At 44.2% G+C, this 24189-nt stretch overlaps 1 protein-coding gene across 1 annotated transcript in view; it reads left to right on the top strand.

Moving 5' to 3' along the window:
* Positions 1–23915, top strand: part of ZNF236 (zinc finger protein 236) — a gene marked incomplete in the record, with an annotated part of 198678 nt that extends 174763 nt beyond the window's left edge. Inside the window, 2 exon segments of the mRNA XM_034762494.1 lie at positions 14915–15091; positions 15429–23915. Coding sequence (XP_034618385.1) covers positions 14915–15091; positions 15429–15556 — 305 coding nt within the window.
* Between the last annotated feature and the right edge of the window lie 274 nt (positions 23916–24189).

The following is a 24189-nucleotide window of genomic DNA, read 5'->3' as shown; positions in this document are numbered from 1 at the left end:
AAGAACGATCCATGAATGGTACCATTAAGGTCGAGAAGAAGGGCTGCAGCAGAACTGGAGAACAAAGTTCCAACTACCTTCACTGGCGGCAAGAAGGAACTGAGGGTGGTGGGAGCCTGTTGCTCCCCTTATAGCACGATATACGGGCGCCACTCCAGGGGTCGCTGCGGTGCTCCCCCAGTACGGGTACTGCTAAAGGAAAAACTTCCGGCACTAGTGCACGTAGCAAGCACGCACACCTATTGTGGAATACACATGAGCAATCACTCGAAGAAGAACTTCATTCATTTCCAAAATTCACTTATCTGAGACAATTCCAGTCCATGTCACTCAAAAGAAGAATGAAACGTACTCAAAAGGGACTGAAGGAGGGAATAAGTCAACAAAGCATGATTCAAGGTTTTTATTAATTGGTTTTGTGTAAAATGTTCTAATTTAGGTACTGTAACTAAAACTGCAACTTGAAAAATCAATTAAAAGGAGTATAGCAGTAGAAATATACTACCGACCACTTGAGCGTTTCAGTCACTCACCATCCTGGTCAAGGAGATTAGAGAGACTACAAAAACAGAAAACCCAATAATAAGGGGGATTTCAACTAACCCTATGATTACTGAGTTTGTCTCACCACAGGACAGGATGCAGAGATAAAATTTCTAGACACCATTAATGACTGCTTCTTGGAGCAGCTAGTCCTGGAACCCACAAAAGGAGAGTATCAGGGGGTAGCCGTGTTAGTCTGTATCTACAAAAACAACAAGGAGTCTGGTGGCACCTTAAAGACTAACAGATTTATTTGGGCATAAGCTTTCGTGAGTAAAAACCTCACTTCTTCGGATGCATCCGAAGAAGTGAGGTTTTTACCCACGAAAGCTTATGCCCAAATAAATCTGTTAGTCTTTAAGGTGCCACCAGACTCCTTGTTGTTTTTGTAGATACAGACTAACACGGCTACCCCCTGATACTCTCCTTTTGTGGGTTCCAGGACTAGCTGCTCCAAGAAGCAGTCATTAATGGTGTCTAGAAATTTTATCTCTGCATCCTGTCCTGTGGTGAGACAAACTCAGTAATCATAGGGTTAGTTGAAATCCCCCTTATTATTGGGTTTTCTGTTTTTGTAGTCTCTCTAATCTCCTTGACCAGGATGGTGAGTGACTGAAACGCTCAAGTGGTCGGTAGTATATTTCTACTGCTATACTCCTTTTAATTGATTTTTCAAGTTGCAGTTTTAGTTACAGTACCTAAATTAGAACATTTTACACAAAACCAATTAATAAAAACCTTGAATCATGCTTTGTTGACTTATTCCCTCCTTCAGTCCCTTTTGAGTACGTTTCATTCTTCTTTTGAGTGACATGGACTGGAATTGTCTCAGATAAGTGAATTTTGGAAATGAATGAAGTTCTTCTTCGAGTGATTGCTCATGTGTATTCCACAATAGGTGTGCGTGCTTGCTACGTGCACTAGTGCCGGAAGTTTTTCCTTTAGCAGTACCCGTACTGGGGGAGCACCGCAGCGACCCCTGGAGTGGCGCCCGTATATCGTGCTATAAGGGGAGCAACAGGCTCCCACCACCCTCAGTTCCTTCTTGCCGCCAGTGAAGGTAGTTGGAACTTTGTTCTCCAGTTCTGCTGCAGCCCTTCTTCTCGACCTTAATGGTACCATTCATGGATCGTTCTTCAGTTGTTAGTGGGCTCCGGGCATGCCCCTGGCTTCAAGTCATGCGACTCTTGTCGCCGTTCTATGCCCAGGAGTGACCCTCACGCTGAGTGTCTTCACTTCCTGGGTGAGACTCACATTAGTGACCGTTGCAAGATCTGCAGGTCGTTCAAGTCAAGGACCAAGAAGGAGAGAGACTTTAGGCTAGGTCTACATTGGGGGCGGGGGTCGATTTAAGCTATTTGCATAGCTGAATTCGACGTATCGGAGCCGACTTACCCTGCTGTGAGGACGGCGGCAAATCGACCGCCGCAGCTCCCCTGTTGACGGCGCTTACTCCTCCCTGGGCTGGTGGAGTACACGCATCGATTTGGGGATCGATTGTCGCATACCGACGAGACGAGATAATTCAATCCCCGAGAGATTGATTTCTACCCGTCGATCCAGGCAGGTAGTGAAGACAAGCCCTTAGACTTAGAGCTCTTCTGATGGAGTCGGCACTGGCCCCAACGCCGGTACGCAGATTGGACTTGGCGCCGGCCGCCGCAGGCTGCGAAGGACATTATGTCCCTGCCTGTCCCGAGCGCGCAACGGGGTATGGGCCCCAGGTTTCGAGGCAAGTCTTCATTGGGTGCCCACCAGACCTCTCCAGCCAGCCGCAGTTCCCGGTCTGAGGATCGCTCCCCGCACTGCTCGGCGCACAGCGGCCGCTTGTCTGGCAGCTCCTGCCCACCATCGACGTCATCTGGGCCGCCGTTGGGACGGGAGTCACGGAGACCCTCTACGCTGCCTGCCAGCGAGCATAGGCACCGAGAGAGGCACTGGGAATGCTCACCTGCGAGGCCTGGGTACCGAATCCACTCTCGACTGGACAGACATCGTTGTTCCCGTTCCAGCTCCCGCTTGACTAGACATCACGCCCTAGACGCCCGCCAGGGCACCTCAGCGTCAAGGCACTGGGCCTTGCATCGCTGTCACGGGTACCGAAGCAGTTAGTCGGGTGGGTACCGGTCCTCGAGGTCCAGGTCCCGAGGAAGACGACGTCACAGGCACTGTTCCTACCGCTCCTGGGGCACCAAGCGTTCTTCAGCACCCATCCTCGGTCCGCGCCATTCAGCCGGGACACATGCTGCCATCAGGCACTCAGCCGGGCCAAAGGCAGAGGACCCCGTGGCAAGGACAGTGGTGCCAGTGGGCACCGTGGCCACTGGTGCCAGCCCAGACGGGGGCCCGTTCGGTCGCTGGAGCATCCCAGGCTCCATCGGCCTTGTCCGGCTGCCCACGGGATAAGTCGGCAGGTCACAAGTTGGCGGACCTGCGCCCAGACTCTGATCTGGGACTCGACACCCGGGCACCGACCGAGGCGCTCGGCTCCGTGTGGGCCCTTTCCCCGGCACTGGACGACACCATAGCGGTGCCTCCGCCATCAGTCCCGCAGGAGGACTTCAGGGTGCACCAAGACCTGCTAAAGCGGGTGGTATCCAGCCTCCAGCTGCAGGCCGAGGAGATGGAGGGTCCATCTGATTCCTTGTTTAACGTCCTGTCTCTCTGGGCACAGGGCCGCGTGGCCCTGCCTCTGCACCAGGGTCTTGCCAACATCTCAAACTCCCTGTGGCAAACTCCTGCCTCCTTGGTTCTAATCTCCAAGAAGGCTGAGAGGAAGAACTTTGTGCTGGCGAAGGACCATGAATACCTTTATTCCCACCCAGCACCCAACTCGCTCGTGGTGGAATCGGTAAACCGCAGAGACCGTCAGGGCCAGCCCGCGCCCGCCCCCAAAAACAAGGACGCCAGGAGACTGGATCCTTTGGCAGAAAATTTTATTCGTCGGCTAGTTTCCAGCTTCGGGTAGCCAACCACCAGGCCCTACTGAGCAGGTACGACTTTAACCTGTGGGAGTCTCTGCCTAAGTTTGAGCCTCTCCTCCCGGACTGGGACAGGAAGGACTTCAAAGCTCTGGTGGAAGAGGGGTTGGCAGCGGCTGAAGCGGCACTGCAAGCGGCGTCGGATGCTGCGGACATGGCGGCCCACTCGATGGCTTCCGCGATTTCCACGCGCAGGGCGTTGTGGCTCCTGCTGTCGGGACTGTCAACGGAGGCCCAATCCCTGATGAAGGACCTCCTGTTCGATGGCAAGGCGCTCTTCGCAGATCAGATGGACATCAGACTGCATGGGATGAAAGATTCCAGCACCACCTTGCAGACCATGGGCCTCTACGTCCCTCCAGCTAAGGACAAGGCCAAATTGCTTCCGGCGGCTCAACCTGTGAGGAGCAAATATGAGCCCCCGTACAAAAGACCCAGAGACCAGAAACATCAGTCTCAGCGGCAGTTCCACTCTGCCCTGCAGCCTGGACCCTCTAAGGGCGAGAGACAGGGAAAGAGGTGGTTTTGACTATTTGCAGGGGGGCATCAGGCCTGTTGCCAGGGAGACCCCCCGATTAATAAAGTTTGTGTTCTGCAACTGATTGCCTGACTTCCACAGGGCGTGGTCGTGCATAACTTTGGATCAGTGGGTCCTCAGTACCATTTCCAAGGATTACATGTTGCAGTTCTCCTCACCCCCGCCAAATCACCCGCCCTCCATGATGGCCCCAAGGGACCCGGAACATGTCCGCCTCCTGGGTCAGGAAGTGGATTGGCTGCTTCACCTGGGGGCGGTGGAAAGGGTACCGATAGAGTTCCACGGCAAAGGGTTCTATTCCCGATACTTCCTAATCCCGAAGGCGAAAGGGGGTCTTAGGCCCATTCTGGACCTGCGCAACGTAACAGGTTCCTAACCTGTTCCAAGTTGCGCATGGTGTCCCTGGCTTCTATTATCCTCTCTGTAGAGGAGCGGACTCACCACTGTGGCGCCTCCTGCTGGTGACGACTGGGAATTAGCTCTTCCAGGGTCCTGGAGTGCCCTCTGCAGGCCAGTGGTATGCCTGTCCTCTGGTCCCCGTGTCCCTCCCGGACCCTGGTACCCTTTTATCTGGGGTGCCATCCCCTGGCAGTATCCCTCAGTACTAGGGTCTCCCCTCCCCAGTGAACCCCCACCTACTATCCCTACCTTGCCTCAGAATAAGGCCACTGCCAGTCACCAACTAGCCCCCGCTCCCTTGGGTAGACTGCAGTATAGGCCACTCATCACAGCAAGGAGGGTTTTGGACCTGCTGCCTTGGCCTAGCCCTGGGCTACCCTCTGCAACGCCCAGTACCCCTTGGCCTTCTACTAGGCTGCAGCCTGGGGCTTTCCAGGCTGGAGCTCCTCAGCCTTTCCCCAGCCCTGCTCCACTCAGGTACTCTGTCTCTAGCTCGCTGCAGCCAGGCCCTTCTCCCTCTGAGTGCCGAGAGAGACTGTTTGACCTCTGGCTCCCAGCCTTTTTATACAGGCCAGCTGTGGCCTGATTGGGGCATGACCCAGCTGCAGCCGCTTCCCCAATCAGCCCAGCTTTTAGAGCCGCAGCCCCCTGCGGGGCTGCTTTCAAGCCCTGCCAGGCAGGAGTGGGTGTCCACTCTCCCTGGACCCAGGAGACTGGTACGCAGGCCTGGACCTTCAGGATGCGTATTTTCACATCCATATTTTCGAGGGGCACGGGCATTTCCTCCGATTCATGGTGGGGATGGACCACTACCAGTTTGCGATCCTCCCCTTTGGCCTATCCATGGCTCTCAGAGTTTTCACGAAATTTATGTTTGTGGTAGCGACCTACCTCAGGCGGGAGGGGGTACAAATCTTCCCTTACCTGGACAACTGGCTCCTCAAGGAAGAGTCTCGCTTCGAAGTAGAGTCCCATGTGGAGCTGTTCCTGTCGACATGCGCCGATCTAGGCCTTGTCGTGAACGAGACCAAATCAACATTAGTGGCCGTTCAGTTCATAGAGTTCATTGGGGCCCTGCTGGACTCCTCGAGGGCCACAGCCTCTCTCCCCCTGGACAGGTTCGAGACCCTAAGGGATCTCATCGCCTCGGTCACAGCCTTCCCAGTGACCACGGCGAGGGCGTGTTGTCGGATTCTGGGACACATGGCTGTGTGCACTTACGTGGTCCGCCGTGCCAGACTCCGTATGAGGCCCCTCCAGATATGGTTGGCCTCCCAATTCTCCCAAGCTCGGGGCAGTGTGGACAAGGTGCTCATGGTTCCGTCCCCAATACTAGGTTCCCTTCTATGGTGGTCCTGCCCGAGCAATATGCTGAAAGGGGTTCCCTTCAGGGAGGCCAACCCCTCCATAGACCTGATGTCCAATGCTTCGGACCTTGGCTGGGGAGCCCACATGGGCGATGTGCAAACCCAGGGAACGTGGTCCACCCTGGACTTGTCCCTTCACATAAATGTCAAGGAGCTCAGGGCAGTATGATTGGCGTGCGTGGCTTTCCTCATGCGCCTCGGGGACAGGGTGATCAGAGTCCTCACGGACAACACCACCGCCATGTACTATATCAACAGGCAAGGCTGGATTCACTCCCTGGCCCTCAGCCAGGAAGCCCTGAACCTATGGGAGTTCTGTTTAGTCCACGATATCTCCCTGAGGGCGGCTCACCTCCCAGGCGTCCACAATACACAAGCAGACCGCCTCAGCAGGGCTCCTCCTCCATCCCAATCTGGCCGCGCTCCACCTGACAGCGTGGCTGCTCCGTGGTTGAATGAGGAGGAGAACAGGTGTTTGGAGCAGGTAAGGCGAGTCCTCCTGGAATGCAGGAAGCCATCCATGTGTCAGATGTACGTGGCAAAGTGGTCCAGGTTCGCCAGGTGGGCGAGTGAGCGGGGAGTCTCCCCCTCCACTGACTTCTCCTGGACTACCTCTTATCCCTTAGGGCCCAGGGACTGGCACCTGCCTCAGTCAGGGTTCACCTCGCGGCCATATTGGCCTTCCACCCACCGATGCAGGGGCGCTCGGTCTTCTCCCACTCGTTTCCTGAAGGGTCTTGACCGTTCGTTCCCATACGCTAGGCCCCCCTATGCCGCAATGGGACCTCAACCTGGTTTTGTCCTGTCTCATGGAGTCCCCCTTTGAACTCCTAGCCACGTGTTCCTGGTCGCACCTCTCGTGGAAGGTGGCCTTACTTGTGGCGATCACGTCAGCCCGACATGTCTCGGAACTCAGGGCCTTAACCTCAGAAATCACCTATATGGTTTTCCATAGGGATAAAGTCCAACTCCACCCACACCCGGCGTTCCTCCTGAAGGTGGTCTCCGCCTTCCATATGGAGCAGAGCATCTTTCTCCCCGTGCTCTGTTCTAAGCCCCACTCCTCTAACGAGGAACGCCACCTCCACGTGCTTGGTGTGCGTAGGGTGTTAGCTTTTTATCTGGATCGGACTAAGCCATTCCGGAAATCCTCTCAACTCTTTATTGCCTCTGCTGAGCGGGCAAAAGGGCAGCCTATCTCCACCAAGCGGCTTTCCAGCTGGATCACCTCATGCATATGCACGTGCTATGATCTGGCAGGGATTCCCCCTGCCACCGATCATCAGGGCATACTCTACGAGGGCTCAGGCCTCATCAGCTGCCTATGTAGCCCATGTCCCCATCCAGGACATTTGTAGGGCGGCCACTTGGGCCTCAGTTCACACATTTGCTTTGCATTACGCGATAGTCTCCCAGTCTAGGGATGATGCTGGGTTCGGCAGGGCTGTATTTTGTCCTGAACCATCATGAACTCCTACCCACCTCCAATAGATATTGCTTGGAATCACCTACTGTGGAATACACATGAGCAATCACTCAAAAAAGAAAGGACAGTTACCTGTTCCATAACTGGCGTTCTTCGAGATGTGTTGCTCATGTCTATTCCACACCCCGCCCTCCTTCCCCTCTGTCAGAGTTGTCTGGCAAGAAGGGTGGGGGGAGCCTGTGGCTCCCCTTATCGCACGATATATAGGCGCCACTCCAGGGTCGCCGTGGGGCTCCCCCACTACGGGTATTGCTAAGGGAAAAACTTCTGGCACCGGTGCACGTGGCAAGCACACACACCTACTGTAGAATAGACATGAGCAACACATCTTGAAGAACACCAGTCACGGAACAGGTAACTGTCCTGTATTCTATTCAGTTTCACTCCATACTACACTACCTCCTTCTCCCCCATCCTTTTCCATGAACTTCTCTCATGAGAGAGTACTAGGTGGCAGTGTCCGTTCATGCTTCAGTTGGGACCAATAGAAAAAGTTGCTTGGTGTTATCAGGCAAAAAGTTTTTACTTCTGATATTGCTTGATATCCCAAAATAAAAGGGAACTTTGGACTTCTTGTTCCATTTTAGCTTGTTGGCCTTTTTTCTAGTCTAAGAAACTAGATTTCTAAATGGTTTCTAGCTACAATTTCACTTGGAGTTCATGAAGAAATAAAATTAAAGTAGTCTGAAATGTGATTGGTTCGCCAAGTAGAAATCCTGAATACTTGGAATAGAGACATCCAGAGATTCCAAAGGTGTTTATAGATGAATTAGGCAATATAATTTTGAGAAAATTGCTTTCTTCTAATTAGGAGTGTTCTGCAATGCCGCAAAAAAAATAAATAAATGTGTTTATAGGAACAGTCTTGATGAAGTGCTGGGGAGTCTGTGTGTCTATCAGGTGTCATTCAGATGACATTTTAATATGTAGAATTTGCATGAGAATAGCTCTCAAGGCTTTAATTTCTATATTTAAATAGGGAAAAAAATGGTCTCAAGTGTTATGGTGGTAAGTGCTGTAAAATAATTTTATTATAAGATGTACTTTATATTTCTGATGTACATCATTTCTCATCGTTCATCACTAATGGGTTAATATCCCTCACTTGTACAATTCAGAGGTGGTGCATTGTGTTGCTGGAGGGCCCAGGACTAAGCCCTGGCTTTGAACTCAAGGCCACCAGATTTTCTGCCTCTGGTGATTCAGTTTCTCTTGACAATTTTGTTTTATAACTTTTTAATTTTTATTCATTTTCATGCAATAGTGACTTATCTGTCCTCTTCCTCTCCTCCCCCTCCCCCCAGCAGGTATTTGGCAGCATGGTGGTTTCAGTCTGCTGCAGCACCTTGTCTCCAGGATTGCAGTGTCTTTAAATACCAGGCTATGTAAACAGTGCTCTCTATGGCAGCATTTACAGGTTCTGCAAAGGGCAAATCTTGCGCTACATGCTGACCCCAGGGTACAGGCCTCAGATTTGGATCCACAAGTCAAGTCCTCCCTTGCTTCCAGGAGTCATGACTCAAATGCAGAAAAGCTCAGGCAGGAGCTTCTGAGCACTTCAGAAGGAGAGAGGGAGAGAGAATTTAAAGATGAAGAGAACACAGCCCGGGGAACAGGGTGGGGTGAGCTGGCTACCACAGATGTGGGCTGCAGGGAAGATTCCATATTCACGTAACTCAAATTGCGTAGCTTAGATCGACTTTTCCCTGTAGTGTAGACTAGGCCTAAGTATTGTCTAGACCATTTCTGACAGGTATTTGTCTAACCTGCTCTTAAAAATCCCCAGTGATGGAGATTCCACAACCTCCGTAGGCAATTTATTCCAGTATTTAACCACCTTGATAGTTTTTCCTAATGTCCAACCTAAACCTCCTTTGCTGCAATTTAAGCCCATTGCTTCTTGTCCTATCCTCGGAGGTTAAGAAAAACAATTTTTTTCCCTTCTCCTTGTAACAGCCTTTTACGTACTTGAAAACTGTTATCGTGTCCCCCACGGTCTTCTCTTTTCCAGATTGAAAAACCCAGTTTTTTCAATCTTCCCTCATACGTCATGTTTTCTAGGCTTTTAATCATTTTTGTTGCTCTTCTCTGGACTCTCTCCAATTTGTCCACATCCTTCCTGAAATTTGGCACCCAGAACTGGACACAGTACTCCAGTTGAGGCCTAATAAGCGCAGAAGTAGAGCGGAAGAATTACTTCTTGTGTCTTGCTTACGACATTCCTGCTAATATATCCCAGAATGATGATTGTTTTTTTTGCAACAGCATTACACTGTTGACTCATATTTAGCATGTGGTCCATAATGACCCCCAGATCCCTTTCCGCAGTACTCCTTCCTAGGAAGTCATTTCCCATTTTGAATGTGTGCAACTGATTATTCCTTACTAAATGGAGTACTTTGAATTTCATCCTATTTACTTCAAACCATTTCTCCAGTTTGTCCAGATCATTTTGAATTTTAATCCTATCCTCCAAAGCACTTGCAACCCCTCCCAGCTTGGTATTGTTCACAAACTTTATAAGTGTACTCTCTATGCCATTATCTAAATCATTGATGAAGATATTGAACAGAACCGGACCCAGAACTGATCCCTGCGGGACCCCACTCGTTATGTCCTTCCAGCATGACTGTGAACCACTGATAACTACTCTGGGAATGGTTTTCCAACTAGTTTTGCACCCACCTTATTGTAGCTCCATCTAGGTTGCATTTCCCTAGTTTGTTTATGAGAAGGTCCTGCGAGATAGTATCAAAAGCTTTACTAAAGTCAAGATATACCACCTCTACTGCCTCCTCCCTATCCACAATGCTTATTACTCTGTCAAAGAAAGCTATTGGGTTGGTTTAACACAATTTTTTCTTGACAAATCCATGCTGACTGTGAGATGTGAGATTCGACTCTCCACAAAGCTGCACCATCATGGGATTACAATGGTTAAGTGAGAAATCCCTTTCTATGTTCAAAATTATCCTGATTTACTGAGGAAAGCCCTGAGGGGAACTAGGTTGCTCCTTGGGTGCTATCTGTCCTGGGGGAGCAGGCAGGCAACCTTTCATGTTCCTGGGGACATCCAGCAAGCTACTTCTACAATTGAATTGAGTTATTTGTACCAGTATCCCTCCTCAGCTGAGTAGTCCTCCAGGCCAGGATCAGTAGCATGCTATCTCCGCCATCGAAAAGTAGAAGTATCACATGCACCACCACGTGCAGACTAGACAAGAGGACAGTGGCTTGCAACAAAGTATCTTCTCTTTCAAACATTATTAAATAGACGGTTTTCCTTAGCCACCTCCATTGAGAACATCTTAGGATCCAAATGAAGATGTCTGATCAAAACTAAATTTTAAACTAAATGTTATATAACAGACATTTCATATGTTTTGGAAACCTAAGGCTGGTGCAGCAATAGCTTCTCCAGTGAAAGACAGGCACACCTTCAGAAGCGAGCTTTTTTTCCAAAGGACCATAAGAGAAAGGACATACAGTGCAGCAATTTCAAAGCCTCAACTATAGCCATTCAGGCCAGAGGTTTTTCATATACTTAGTAAGGAAAACCTAGTTGATGGCAAACAGGTGGTTCATCTAGGAGTATAATCCTTGTCTGGAGTTGAACATCTCATGTGCTGACCTTGTCAAACCTTTGATGTGATCTGTGATGAACAATGGCTTCTGACTTGACAGCTACAAAGAAGCAATATTATACCCATGAATAGCAACCAGTCATCTTTAAACAAATATTTGGTGCATCCAAATTTAGAGGTGAGTTGCTTTTCCAAGAACATTAGAGAAATTAGCAACTAAAATAGCATGGTGGCCTCTGCCCTCACTGTCAAAGCCAGCATAGCAGTCCATCAGTCGCTACCAGTACTGGAGGTGTCCAAGAAGGGACCGGTTGCCTTAACGGAAGTAAAAATCTGAAGCAGAAATTTCCAAGGAAATCTAGATGCATTTTCTTCCAAGCCAACAAAATTGTCAGCATGACAAAGACAAAAAGAGCATTTGTGTGAGAGCGCTCATGATTCCTGCACAAGACTCTCCCTTTTGATCCACCTGCTGCTTCCAGTCTTAAGAAAAAACTGGAGGTAGTCACAGCACAGGCATAGGTCACAAGTTACACGCTTACACAACAAGCCAGTCAGTGTCCCGTCCAGTGAAGCAGACCTATTCATAACTAGAAAGCTGCTAGAGAGAATGCATACCTACCAATTTTTCGAAATCAAGAGAAGCTTTTGAACCAAATGTAGAGAATTGCTCACGTAGGAGATAGACATATCTCTGGCCATACTTTTACCATCATGGAAAAGATTTCTAAAGATCCAGAACTTCATTGCATCAGTCATTTCTTGACAGTGGTCATCCATAGCCATTTATCTCCGATAGCTAGGATTGCTGGTGTCGTACATTGGCTTCTTTCGCGGAGTGGATTTCTCAAAATGAAGTGCAGAAATTGCTTCTGAGAACATGGAACCACACACCTTATACGATGCAAAATTAGTGTCATTCCCACATCATATCCAAATAGTCAGCATGTGGACAGAGCATGCTGTACAGGGATTGGTTCCTACAAAGTGACCAAGCCAATCCCAAAACATTTGATACAATATATAGTAAATACAATATAAAGTGTAAATCTATATAAAGGAAAAGATTTTCTGTGTAACTTTGGATATGTGGTATTTCCTATACCCACCCACTAACCTTGAGTCTGATCAACTCAGCGTAGCTTTGCTGTATACCAAATAAAAATATCTCAGTGAAAAAATCTGAAGTCGAACTGAGTTCTTGGGAAGCTGAGTGGAAAGAAGTCTTGGAGGGAATTCCCAACAGGCAGTTTAAGTACAAATAACATGCAGAAAGTCAACCTAATTTTCATTCTAGACCATTGCATATTCACTGTGTAAGCAAGTTTTGTAAGGGGGGGAGCATATCTAGAAGACAAATTTCCAAAATCTGAGTACACATCCTTTTAGTTCACTTCAGCAGCTCTTTCAGTGGTGTCTCTGAACAACTCCCCCCCCCCCCCCATAATGCAAACCTCACTCCCCACAAACATGGCCATAGGGAGTCAGACCAGTGGTCCATTGAGTCCAATATTCTGACAATAGCATTGGCAAATACCAGCTATTCCAGAAGAATGTGCAACTACGTAGCAGGGAATTATAATAATAATCACAAAGTTCTAGTGATCTCAGCTACCTTATTGTTTCTCCAGAATGTTTGATAGGAGCCCTACAACCAAGCACAATAGAAATGCAGGTACCAGTCCTAGTGCTATTCTGTATGTAGCACATCAGACTCTCCATTTGAATATCAAATACCAAGATTAATCAATGGAAGACTAGCCATGCTTCTGACTGGCTCTTATTACCTCTAATAGGTAGTTTTTGGAATTGATTCCCTGTCTCTAAAAGAACCACAATATCAAATTACTCTTGTAGCTTCAGAAAATTTTCTGTTCAAGTAAGTTCCTTTTTCCACTATTCCTGGAAATAGTTCTTCCATCATTTTGTTCTAACTGTTAGTACTCCTTTGGAGGAGTATGCCATAAATGGGCTTTCATGGGACTTAAAAGATATCTCAAACATATGGAGTTCACATTCCAGGTGTCTCTTTTCATCTCATTAAGTCCAAAATGCTAAGGCCTTAGGGCTTCAGAATTGCCTCAGGCAAGATGTTAAAATCGTGCACCAGCTGGTATGCTAGGCAACTGGCAGAACTTATTCACAGGTCATGAGCCTAGACTGAGGATGATTTTAAAAGTACGTTTTTTCCATTCCTTTGCTTCCTTTGGTAGGAAGGTACAGCTGAGTTGGTTCCCAGATAATGCCTTGTCATTCCTGCCTGTTATCTACTATAATAATTAAAACTCTGCTTGTTCTGCCCCACACTTCTGTGATTCACTGCTCGCTACTTCTGTTAGTGATGAATGAGGAGAGAAGTTGCGCAAGAGAATATGTAATTTACCTCATAATTGTCTTTCTGTTGTGTAGCTTCTCTCCTCATTCAGTCCACTTGGATAATCTAGTACAGGGGTCGGCAACCTTTCGGAAGTGGTGTGCCGAGTCTTCATTTATTCACTTTAATTTAAGATTTCGCGTGCTAGTAATACATTTTAACATTTTTAGAAGATCTTTCTGTAAGTCTACAATATATAACTGAACTATTGTTGTTTGTAAAGTAAATAAGGTTTTTAAAATGTTTAAGAAACTTAATTTAAAAATTAAATTAAAATGCAGAGCCCCCCGGACCGGTGGCTAGGACCTGGGCAGTGTGAGTGTCACTGAAAATCAGCTCACATGCCGCCTTCGGCATGCGTGCCATAGGTTGCCTACCCCTGGTCTAGTAAATGACCAGACTACAAATGGAAATCGTTCTCTAAAGGAAAATGTAGACATATTCTGTAAAGGTTAATTAATGCATTATATCAGGTTGTCTTGATGCTAATAATCGGTTGCTAGAATATTTCTTCAGCTTTGGAAGAATTTTTCTGGTGGCCTGGTTAATTCATTATATCAGGTTGTCTTGATGCTTAGATTCGATTATACCTGGTTTAGCATTTTGGCAAACTCTGGTTCCAGGTGCTTAGCCAGTGATTTAGACTTGATTGACTTTCTTTAAAACTTCAGCAGCAAATATTTACTGTTTAAATATTTTTAAAAAAATTAATTTAAATGGTTTTACTAAATTATAGTAAGTTTGGCTTTAATATATGTTGTACTTTTAAATAGGTTTATTTTTAAAAGAAAAATTGATTTAATTTAAGCAAAAATCCAATTTAAGTAAAAAAAAAAAAAAAAAAAAAATTTTTGTTTTAAATCACAAATTTTATCCACCCTGGTTGGGATAGCATTTACCCATTAGTGATTAACGAAGAGGGAAGCTGCTAACAGAAAATACCAGATAAGAAATTTCTGATTTTCTTTGATTGCACTCTTCAATAAGAAAAATACGTTACTTTTGTATATTTATATAAAAGGTGCTTCATAAACCATTACAGAAAACAAACTATTTGATACACACACACACTTAACAATAACTATAGCAGAGCTATGGCACTGTGTTATAATTTATATATATAATATAAAAAAATAAAATGTGTGTAGACCTACCATCTAAGTAATGGTCTGTTTTGGGTATATAAGTTTGTTTAGAAATGAATAAGTTCTAATTGAAATTGAGTTTATTCTTGTAAATAAAAAAAACAAGTCTAGCAAATTATGGAAAAGTTTATTTGCTTTTATATTACTTGTATGGAGATCATTCACCTCTGGGCACAGAGGATGTGGATCACATTTAGTATTTTATTGTAAATCTAGCAGAAGTTTAATGGCACAACTTTTGAGTCTGAGAATAGTTCAGTTTTGTAGAAATTAATAAAATGGCCTAATATATATTACTTTTCTGTGGTAGGGCAAAAAGTATCAAACTTGTAAGCTTTTTTATCACTTGGTATTCTAAAACATAAATTTGTCAAACTTAACAAAATCATGCATATAAAGTAGAAATGTTAATGCTTTCTTCAAGGATTATAAGTGTATTCTGTCCCATGTAGTTTTGTTACCTGAGAAGTTACCATGTACATTTTTCCGTTGTGCAGGGGAACGTCCATTTCAGTGTACACTGTGTGATAAAGCTTTTAACCAGAAGAGTGCCCTTCAGGTGCATATGAAAAAGCACACAGGAGAGAGGCCTTACAAATGTGATTACTGTGCAATGGGCTTTACACAGAAAAGCAATATGAAACTCCATATGAAACGAGCTCATGGCTATGCTGGTAGGTAACATGATACTTAGTAATGTTAAGCACACATTTTTTGAAGCAGGGATCAGTTAGTGGCTTCAGTATTCCCTTGGCTCTGTAGGTGGGGACAATCTAAAACATAGAATGCAGATGATATACAGTTGTGCACAACTGGTGTTATCCAGTTCTAGTGAAATGCTCCATTCCCTTTGACTGCTGACTTTTTTTTTTTTCCTTTTCAAAGACATGTTCTGCTTTATGAACCAAAATAATTTGTGCATCTTCTTCATTCCTTGTTTTTGTTGTATTTGCAGTAGTCTTCCATTATCTGTATTAGTCATTCCTTTCTTTCTCTGTTACATTACAATAGGTACTATACAAGAATCTGCCAGTCAGCAAGAACAAGAAGGGGAAGATATTAATCGTGCTTTGAATTTAGAAGAGGTTGTTCAAGAATCTTCAAATGAATGGCAGAGTATAACCAATGTTTTTCGATGACACCTTAGTTGAAAGCTTTGCTTTCAGGACTTGAATTTCTCAACATATGTTTTGAAAAAAGTAAAGCATATGGATTTTACAGTTGATGCTTCAAGCATTGAAAATATTAACAATAGAATAATATATTATAGTTTTTTTAATTATTTACAAAAAGTACTTAAGAATCATTGTTTTTGTAAGCTTGTGGGAAAATATTGAAAAAACATCAATTAATCTGTGTTAAATTGTCTACAAATCAATGAACTCAGGTAATACTACATGCGGTTTCATCTTCTAATCCACAGACAGTATATCTAGTTGAACAATTTACTGGAACTTCATATCAGGAAAGAGTGATTCCCTTGCATTAGTAAAGAAGATGAAAAGTAACTTCATGGGAAAACCATGAAAATTGTCATTTACTTTTTTATTTTATTTTTTTAATGTATAGCAAAAATGTTTGAGGTTAGAAAGAAAAGTGTTATGATAGAGATGCATGCAGTACAGAATTAATTTTTACAATGCGCAGTAAAATGTTAAATTTCTGTTCTTAGTTTCTTTTGGTGCATTTGAGGAATTTTGGAAAGTGAATTGCCCTTGCATTAAATGGTATTTATGTAGCTAATCTCTTGAGAGGTGACCGGGCTATTTCCATTCCAGTTGTAGAGACAGTCATTAGTTTTTTCCATCAAAATGTCTGAGGCTTCAAACTCAGCAATAAACATTCAAAGAAAATCCAAACTAAAAGAAATTAAACTGATTGAACGCCCCTGTTTTTAGGTTTGCCGTAAGGATCAGCAGGCAGATACTTGAGTATTTGTGGAAAGCACAAGCCATATTCTAAAGTTGGGAGATAACCTAAAATTGTACATTTTAATAGCAAACTGGAAGTAAGCTGCAGTACAGGTCACCTCAGTTAACATAAAAGTAATCTGTACTGTAGACTTTTTTAGTTCCAAATCTGTAAAAGCATCATTATTTTCTCATGCATCAATTCTGAAAGCATTTTACTGTGGTGTTTGTTTTTTTGGTGTGTGTGTGTGTGTGTGTGTGTTTCTCCCCTTCCCCCCTCCCTCCCCCCAGTAAAACTACCTAGTTAACTTAAGGTACATCTACAGCTGCGGCAGTGTATAGAGTACAGACACAGCATCCCCAGCTAGCAGGGGTGTAAATAGAAGTGTAGATGGTGAGGCATGGCTTAGGGGGGTAGCGTAGAGTGCCCTACACAACTCAGCCCTGATGGTATATATCCAAGCATGGCCTCCCATGTCTATGTTACTAATTTCTGCAGTGTAGAGTCCCACTGCCTCTCTGTTGCCAGAGCCTTTTTGTTGCTGCCTGCACACAGCAGTATGTAGCTACTCACCTTAGTGACAAGTATGGATACCACCTGCCTTTCGCCGTGGCGTGTAGCTACACGTGTAGTGCCTTTACTCTACTTGCCGCTGTAAGTGTAGACGTAACCTTAGTACTGCTCTGAAAGGTGCCACTTGTTAAGTGTATTCATAACAAAGAAACACTGGAGTAAAGCTTAAGTCATGTTTTATACATTCCAAAGACAGAAAGCTCTTTGCTTACTTTTACTTTGTTCCTTTGAATTTATTTATATGTTATATATATATATGTATGTATGTATATATAAAAATATATGGGCCTCTATGTGGCTGATCAGTATATTTTGTAAATAGCAATCCCAACTTCAGGAAGATTTCATCAAGTTTTCAAGTTCATATGAGTACTTCTAGATCAGTATTGGATTCATTGTAATGTAAAATAGAGTTGGGTTTTATTTTACCTTTTGCAAAATAATCGCCTTTTATTTGCTCTCATATCCAAAAAACACTTTTTTCCCCTTTTGGTAAATATTATATATACGTTGTCTGCTATAAGACCTAGTCATTTCAGATTCCTGAAGAAAGAAATCACTGTTGTTTTTGATAGGGAATCTCTTATTTCTTTTGTTAACTCTTTGCATATGTATATAAGTAATATAGTTGGTGACATAAAAATAACATTTTTGTTATGTGGAAATATTTAAGTCAGAAATGTTAATAATATTAATTTTTTTCCAACTTTGCTTTGTGTAGTTTTTAAAAGACAATTTTAAATGGGTATTCTTAGCTATTTCAAGGAAAATGTGGATGACTAAAATTATGCAGCTCAATGTTGAACATAGAGGACTGAAGTTCTCCTTTCATTTCAGCAGTGCATCTCATTCCAGACAAGTTGTTTGGCCCTGCAAACCTGCCTTACACATATTGGTAACTTCTGGATAATGGCAACCTTTTGCTGGGAACCAAGAGGTTGCTAATAAGCAGAATTCACAATACACGGAAAGCAGATCTTTTCAATAAAGAGGTGCTATTTGAAATACATAGTCATTTTTCAGAGAGCAATGCTGCTTTAAGACTCTTGATCACATACCAATCACGTAATGAGTGGATATTTGTAAGATAGTAAGAAACAAGTAAATAGGGAGACTTGCCTTTTTTTCCCCTGAGTTCTCAACCCACCACAATAGCGAGAGTCCTGCCAATTATGGTAAATATCCTTTTTGAACATTTTAATAAGATACAGTATATATTTTAGAATCATGCCTTGAATGTCTTCTGCCTGACACAAAGGTGTTTAATGTCCTTCCTTTAAACGTAGGAGCTGCTCCAGATTACTTGGATAAGTTTGAATTGGAAACTTTCAGATGCATTATATCTGCTGATGCTCTGTAGTAGTGATAAGGTTGTGACTATTACATTGTGTCCAGGGCAAGATCAGGTTGTTCAGGAACTTTCTTGCTAAAGTAAAGAAATGTAATGTGGACCATGCCCTAACAGCATCACACTGGAGAAAGGTAACATCAAAAATAAACTTTATGTGCCCTAGAAGCCCTGGTCCATCTTGCTGTGGCAATTGGGCTCTCTGAGTAAAAGCATCATACACCGTTGATAGCTGAGATGTAGTTATTAGCAATAAATCAATTTAATTTTGCCTTGGCTTAGTATTTTCTCTCTTGTATTTTAAGTTTTTTTTTTCCTTCAACTGTTATGAACACCATTTTATGGTCATGCCTTAATTGGCTACTGCAGCCCATTTATGATATTTTGTATTTTATGCCCAACCTGGAAGAGACTTGTATGAGAGACACTGTGAATCTTTTATTGGAATACACAGTGGTAACCTCCAAAGAAGAAACTCTCAAATTCTCCTTAACATAAACAAGAAAAAATCACTAGGAAAAAAAATCATATCATGAATCCTGCAATTTTTGATTGTTTCTATCTTTTTAGATTGTAGATATAAGCCATCACAATGTAAATAGGTTGGCTTCTTGCAGAAAACTCTCTTCAGCCAAATAGTATCCAGCAGAGGAGAGAACTCATCCCTTCCCTAGTTTATCACCCTATGTGTTGTGAGCTTCAGTTCCTAATTGTGATTCAAATGCTGACTTCAACCCAAATCATACCACTTGGATTTGTGCATGGAGGGCTGCCTGTGGCTCTTTCCACTTCCACAGAGCAGAGGGGACTGAGCTGCCTCTCCAGAACCCTGCAGTGATTCTCATTTCATCTGAGGTTTATAGTGGAGAGGGTTGGAGACTGTAGAGGCTGTGGGGCTGAGTGGGCAGGCTGTGGTTGTGAAATTTTGCAGAAAATGTGGAATAGCCCAAGGATGTATTTTCCATGGCGCCTCCTGACCATGGTGGCATGGAAGAAGTTTGTGATAGTAGATGTCAGAACAGCCAAGTGTGTGGGAAGGGAGTCCCTCTACTTTTTCTGTGGGGGTGGACAAATCAATCCAAAATCCTAATGGCTGTGCTCAGTGATTGTGAGTTCATAGAAACAGCACTTTTTTCGTAGGAGTGGCACATGAGGCAACCCATTTTTCCCACTGTTGTCCATCATAAATTGTCTCCATGATAGCAACACCCTTTTCAATTGTTCTGGGATAGGTCATACTTTCTCCACCATGCCTTCTTTTTTCCATCCAGTTGGAATGCAATCTAAGATGTAGCTTGTGCTTCTTCCATGGGGTAGCCTGATGACCTGGGCAAACCACCAGAGCGTTTTCTAGCTGATTAAGTCCACAGTCTGCTGACCTGTGCAGTGCAATGCTGCCACGTTGGTTATACAATTGCTCCAATGAATTCCCAAAATCCTTCTCAAACAACTCTGGTGAAATGCATTCAGCTTCCTATTGTGTACTTCTGCCACATTCTGCTGAGGCATACAGTAATGTTAGAAGGACAATACCATTGTACAATCTCACGTCAAGGTGTAGTATTTTGCTACTCTTCCAGCTGTTTGGCAAATAAGTAATTGATCCACTGGCTTTGCCAATTCTTGCCCTCAATTCTTTAATGAGCTGACCATTAGCAGAAATACTTTACTTCCAAGATTTTTAAAACAGTCGTAAACCTTTTGTAGTCTTTTCCATCACTCACATATCTGTCAGAGTTGATCATATTCTCTCCTATCTCCATACGCTTGGTCTCAAACTCCCATTTTGGTAGCTTCCACTTTTATACTCATAAAGAGTTTTTTTCGTTTCCTCAAAGCTGGTATCCAGTATGACTTTGTCATCTGAAAAATAAAAACTAGATCCTGCAGCTCATCTCTTGTCCAAACAATGCCAGTGGCCTCAACATCAGCTGTTGCTTTTCTCATCTCAAAGTCTATGCAAATGCAGAAGAGAAGTGGGGATAGTGCTCAACTTCGCTTTACACCAGTAACAATCTTAAGCCATTTTTTGTTCTGACAGCATGCAGACTCATTCTACCAAGCTTTTATCCGATTAACAATCTCTGATGGAATTTTATAGTGTTTCAGGATCTTTCAGAGGGCTTGTCCGTGAACACTATCAAACACTTCTGTAAAATCAGTGAAGTTAAAAAGCGTCTTCTGCCAGTATTCTAACCCTTGCTCAATAAGTCTTCTCAAGGTGAAAATCTGATCTGAACGTGACCTATCAGATCAAAATCCAGCCTGCTTATCTCTGAGTTCTTTGTCAACAGCAGTTTTCATCCTATTCAAAATGATAATGCAAAACACTTTTCCAGGTACAGATTGGAGTGTCTCCTGTTATCACAAATAAATTAATCCACCTTTTTAGGGATTTCACAGAATACACCTTTTCTCCAGTCAGGATAGGTTTTCTTTTCCCAAACCATTCTGTACAACCTGGATATGTAACTCAACATCATTTCTTTTTGAGCTTTTAGCATGTTTTTTACCACAGCTTGGTGTTTTACCACTCCTTAATTGGTTTATGGCCTTAGTTACTTTCTCAAAAGCAAGTGCTCTTAGTGATACTGGTAAATCCACTGTTTCTTCACATCTCTGTGTGTATTAGTGGTTGTGGCTGGTTGAGCGCAGCCTAAAAATGTTCCATCCTCTGTGGCTAAAATTGTATCTCTCATTAGGATATTAGAAAAAAAATGTTGGAAACCCCTTGCTAGCATGCCTTCTCAGCTTCTCTTGCTTTGTTTTCTGTCCCTTCTGTCTTATTTCTTCTGGCTGATCTTCTGACTGACTTGTCTTTGTCCCCATGTTCTTTCTGTAGAATAGCTGTTTTAGTTCCATCTCATTCTTGTTGAATTCTCTTGTTTAATATTTCCATTCTTCTTTCTTAGATCTTCTGACCCTCACTGTAGTCCAGGCTGCTTTCACACTTCATTGAAAAAACTGCCATTGTTCTCCTCCGCTTCTCGGTGGCTAGAACTCTTGGATGATGCAGCGTCTTTCTTGGGACTTAAGGAAGACTTTCTGGCATGCTTATGCACATGCTTCCTTGCCTCATGGCTAGACCCCGGCATGGGGTCCATAACACTGGTACTGGTGGAACTGGACTGGAGCTCTGCAGTAGGAGGTGCACTCCTCGATTTGCTCAGCCCGATGTATGGCGTGGGTGCAAGAGGTGTCCCCAGCCTGGATATAACAGCAGACCATGCGGCGATGCTGCTTAAGGTGAGAGAACTCAGCCTTCCCAGGTACGGGCAGGGAAGGAGAGGCAGATACTGCACTTGGACACAAGCTGGGCTCCTCCCAAGCAGTATAGGCAGTCCTGGTGGTCATCACTGATCAAAAATGAGCAAGGGCAGGAAGCGCAAATCTTGAACCCCGTTGTCTTCGTCCTAATCCCGTACCCAGGCCTGGGTGCTCGGTGGAGAGGTCTGATGGGAAACCACCGAAGCAATGTTCCCAAGCTCCTTAAATCCTAGGGAAAACTGCTTCTAACAGTAAAAACTACTACCAAAAAAATGAAATGCTAACTATGTATAAGAACAGGATTTTTTTAATGCAAAGTTTGAAGTGCGTCACAAGGGATGAGAGAACAGCAGAAACTTTGACTTGGACCATGCAGTGGAGAGAAGCAACTGAGAGCGCAGTCAGTCCACCCCGCCATTAATCACCTTGGTCGATATCATGAGGCAAAACAAGGGTGCATGTGCGGCTCACCGGACACTACTACTTTTAAAAAGCTCTGGCTCAGTGTATGCGCATAACACTCAGTGGAATACAATAGGGACCATCACTTGAAGAACTACTACTAGTTTTTGAGTATCATGCTGTCTGCCTTATGTGGTAGTGCCATCTTTAGTTTTATTTTGATTCTCCCAATAACAAGATGGTTGTCACTTCCAATATCAGTACTCGTATACACCCTGGTGTTCAACAGTGATCTTCTGCAGTGCCTATTAATGGCAATGTGATTAAGCTCTTTCTGGGTGAAGCCATCATTTGATCTCCTTGTCAACTGAGGGAGAATCAAAACCCCAAGGAGGTTCTGAAATGGGATATCTTCACAGCTAAGGTTAAGACTAGAATTGGGAGTTGGCATGTTAGCTTACTTTGCAACACGGTAGACTATTTCAGAGAAATGAAAATCTTTGGCTTAAGTCTAGCTGGACTGAAATGAGATGAGATGGACTAGACAAGGTAAACTACCATTGGAAGGTGTGACTTTTATTTTTTATTCTGGAAGAGAGGATGGCAAACATCAGGAAGACATAGGCTTATTATTGAGTAAGGAAGCTACTAAAGCACCAAAGAAGTGGGAACCTGTAAACTCAGACATATTGACTACTTGCTTTGTGATAGTTCAGTGTTATGTGCAAGAAATTATAGTGATGAACAAGTCAAACATGGTTTCTGTGAAAGATTGCAGAGTGGCCTTGGCAAGATCAATAAATATAACAGTTATTCTTATGGGAGATCTAAATGCACCAATTGGGGATGATAATACTACGTATGAGCATGTTATGGTCAGATATGGTATCCCACGACAGTACCAACAATGGGGAAAGTTTTGTTGAACGCTGCTACCTATAATATCTTTGTATTTTGGAAACAATATTGCCACACAAGGAAAGAGACACAAATTGCCAAAATATAATGACCTAATTTTCAAAAGTTCTGAACACCTGCAGCTCCAATTGACTTTAGGGAGATTTGCAGGCATGAAACACTTTTTGAAAATCAGGCCATGAAGAAGCAGGAGATCATGCCAACACTGAAATAATGAAACAGATTAAATGAAATAAATTGAGAGGAGAGACAGAATAGTCAATTTACGGATCTTGATGTACCACCGTTGTGCAGTCTTTGCTTTTTTTAAGAAAACTTTGGCGGACATTTTAGGTCCAGCAACTTCTATAGCATTGCATTGGTTTCTCTGAATTTAGTTCTGACTTTGAGAATTGTCAGATAGACTCATCATTGCTGATCCCCTCACAGAGCATCATTCATCTAAAAGTTATTTAGATAGATATAAGGAGAGCAAAAGAATTTCCATCACAAGAAATGTTTGGCAATTTCCAGATAGTGATTCTTGGAGTGTCATGGAACTGAGCATCCTCCCTCTCTCACTACCCACTGCTCTTTGGTAGTCTTGTCTCATGCATACAGTTAATCCATGGGCTAGACTTCATGTGACAGTGCTTCATAGATTCCTTTTATAGGCCTGGAACCATTTTCAACAGGAGATGCAAAGGAAAGTGAAAATAGTATCCAGAGTAATTTAATTCATCTGGCTGAGGGACTAAAACCCAGATCACTTGAAGCATGTTAGATGCAAATAAACAGACTTCCCAAAGAGTCGGAACTCCTTCAGCATGCTCCATCAGAACTGCCTGGGCAGAAGAGGTGCTTTCAACCACAAAGGAAATCTTACAGAATTGTTGCCCATTAAGAACTTATGAAGTACTGCAAGCTTGACTTTCACCCTGCTCAGGCCTGCCAACAGTAATTCTGGGCACCAGGGCCGTCCTTAGCGGGGGTAGAAGTGAGAAATCTGTCACTTCTGGGACCAACCCCATGCTGGCCCACAAGGACCGGTCCCAGAGCGTTTGCGCGCTCCTAGGAGCCCTGTGGCCTGCCCAGGTGATTTAAAAGGGCCCAAGACTCGTAGTTGCTGCTACTGCAGCAGTGGTGGCAGCCAAGGGCCCCGGGCCCCTTTAAATTGCCTGGGCCCTTGGGCAATTGCCCCCTTTGCCTCCTCGTCAGCGGGCCTGACTCTGTTGCAGAAGCATCCTTTGGCCGAAAGGGGCCCCAAGCAGTAATATAATGTACCTATGCTACTCATATTAGGGAAAGCAGAAATCATTTATCCTGCTTATTCCTGCTTTCCTACTATTTTTTCCCTTTTTGCTCACTATAATT

Source organism: Trachemys scripta, chromosome 2 (genome assembly GCF_013100865.1).
Source record: "Trachemys scripta elegans isolate TJP31775 chromosome 2, CAS_Tse_1.0, whole genome shotgun sequence".
Lineage (NCBI taxonomy): Eukaryota > Metazoa > Chordata > Testudines > Emydidae > Trachemys > Trachemys scripta.
Note: the sequence above shows the minus strand (reverse complement) of the source record. Positions and strands in the feature narration are given on the sequence as shown.